The sequence below is a fragment of the Microtus ochrogaster genome, chromosome 1 (genome assembly GCF_000317375.1).
Source record: "Microtus ochrogaster isolate Prairie Vole_2 chromosome 1, MicOch1.0, whole genome shotgun sequence".
Classification (NCBI taxonomy): Eukaryota; Metazoa; Chordata; class Mammalia; order Rodentia; family Cricetidae; genus Microtus; species Microtus ochrogaster.
The window spans coordinates 114558104-114559196 of NC_022009.1; the positions used below are offsets into that span (position 1 = coordinate 114558104).

Consider the following 1093-nt stretch of genomic DNA (forward strand, 5'->3'; position numbering starts at 1 on the left):
CTTTCTTTCTAAGAAAACCTCTCTCTAAAAAGCCCAGGCTGGTCTTGAACTGAAACTTCAAGGTCTCAAATTATAAGCAAATATCATCATGTCTGGTTTTTGTTTCTGATTCAGGGTCTCTAAGTCCAGATTGTCCCTAAACTCATTATGTATATAGCCAAGGATCACTTTGAACTTCTGACCCTCCTGCCTCTACCTTAAAAGAATCTTTTTCTTTTAAGATTAAGCTAGAAAACCTACCATTTCCAAAGAACATGGTCTAATTTAAAATAATAATTATATACTTACTTGTCATCTCTTTCAAGACAATGAACTAAAATAGGCAATATTCCAGATTTTATTAAGTCATCAATTGGTGGATTTCGATCACTGGACAAAAGTTTCCTGTAAGATAGATACCTCTTGTAAAACTTGATGTCATATATTATTACAATTAAGTTCACATTCACATAGAATATAGGCACTGTTGTAAATCTGAAGAGATGTGTAAGTATATACTTTGAAAGTTACTTCTTATACTTCATATAATGTAATATTTTCTCTACTCATGAAAAGATTGTTAAATTAAATCTACAAATAGGACCATTAATTGGAAAACTATGGTAGACATTTTGGTACTTTTATTAATACAACACTATTCCTTCACCAGTTAGGAATATGGCAACTAAAAAGGCAACCAAATTTTTTTTTTCCCTATAAAGACAGGTTCTTACTATGTAGTCCTGGCTTATGCCTCCTTAATGCTGGCATTTAAGGTGTGGTACAACTAAATATTTTTACATGTGTTATGTTCGGAGTTAATTTTACACTTAGAGAAAAGGAATTAATAGGTTTTCAAAATACCTAAAAATTAGGCATACCAAAAGTGATCAGAATGTATATGCCATTCTATATATTATTAAATATCATGAAAGCCCAACAACATTAACATAAATCTTCTCCTTATTGGAATTTGCTGTACAACTACATAAAGATAAGGTTTAAGAAAGTCTAGTCAGAGCCAGGTGGTGTCCACCCAGGCCTTTAATTCCAGCACTCAGGAACCAGAGGCAGGCGGATCCCTGTGAATTCAAGGTTAGCCTAGTCTACAAAG

General features: G+C 32.8%; 1 protein-coding gene across 2 annotated transcripts in view; it reads right to left on the reverse strand.

Moving 5' to 3' along the window:
• Positions 1-1093, reverse strand: part of Kpna4 (karyopherin subunit alpha 4) — a 63376-nt gene that overhangs the window by 28371 nt on the left and 33912 nt on the right. For both annotated transcript variants that reach the window (XM_005344097.2, XM_013348700.2), the window contains one exon: positions 289-384. In XM_005344097.2, coding sequence (XP_005344154.1) covers positions 289-384 — 96 coding nt within the window. The remainder of the gene's footprint in view (positions 1-288; positions 385-1093) is intronic.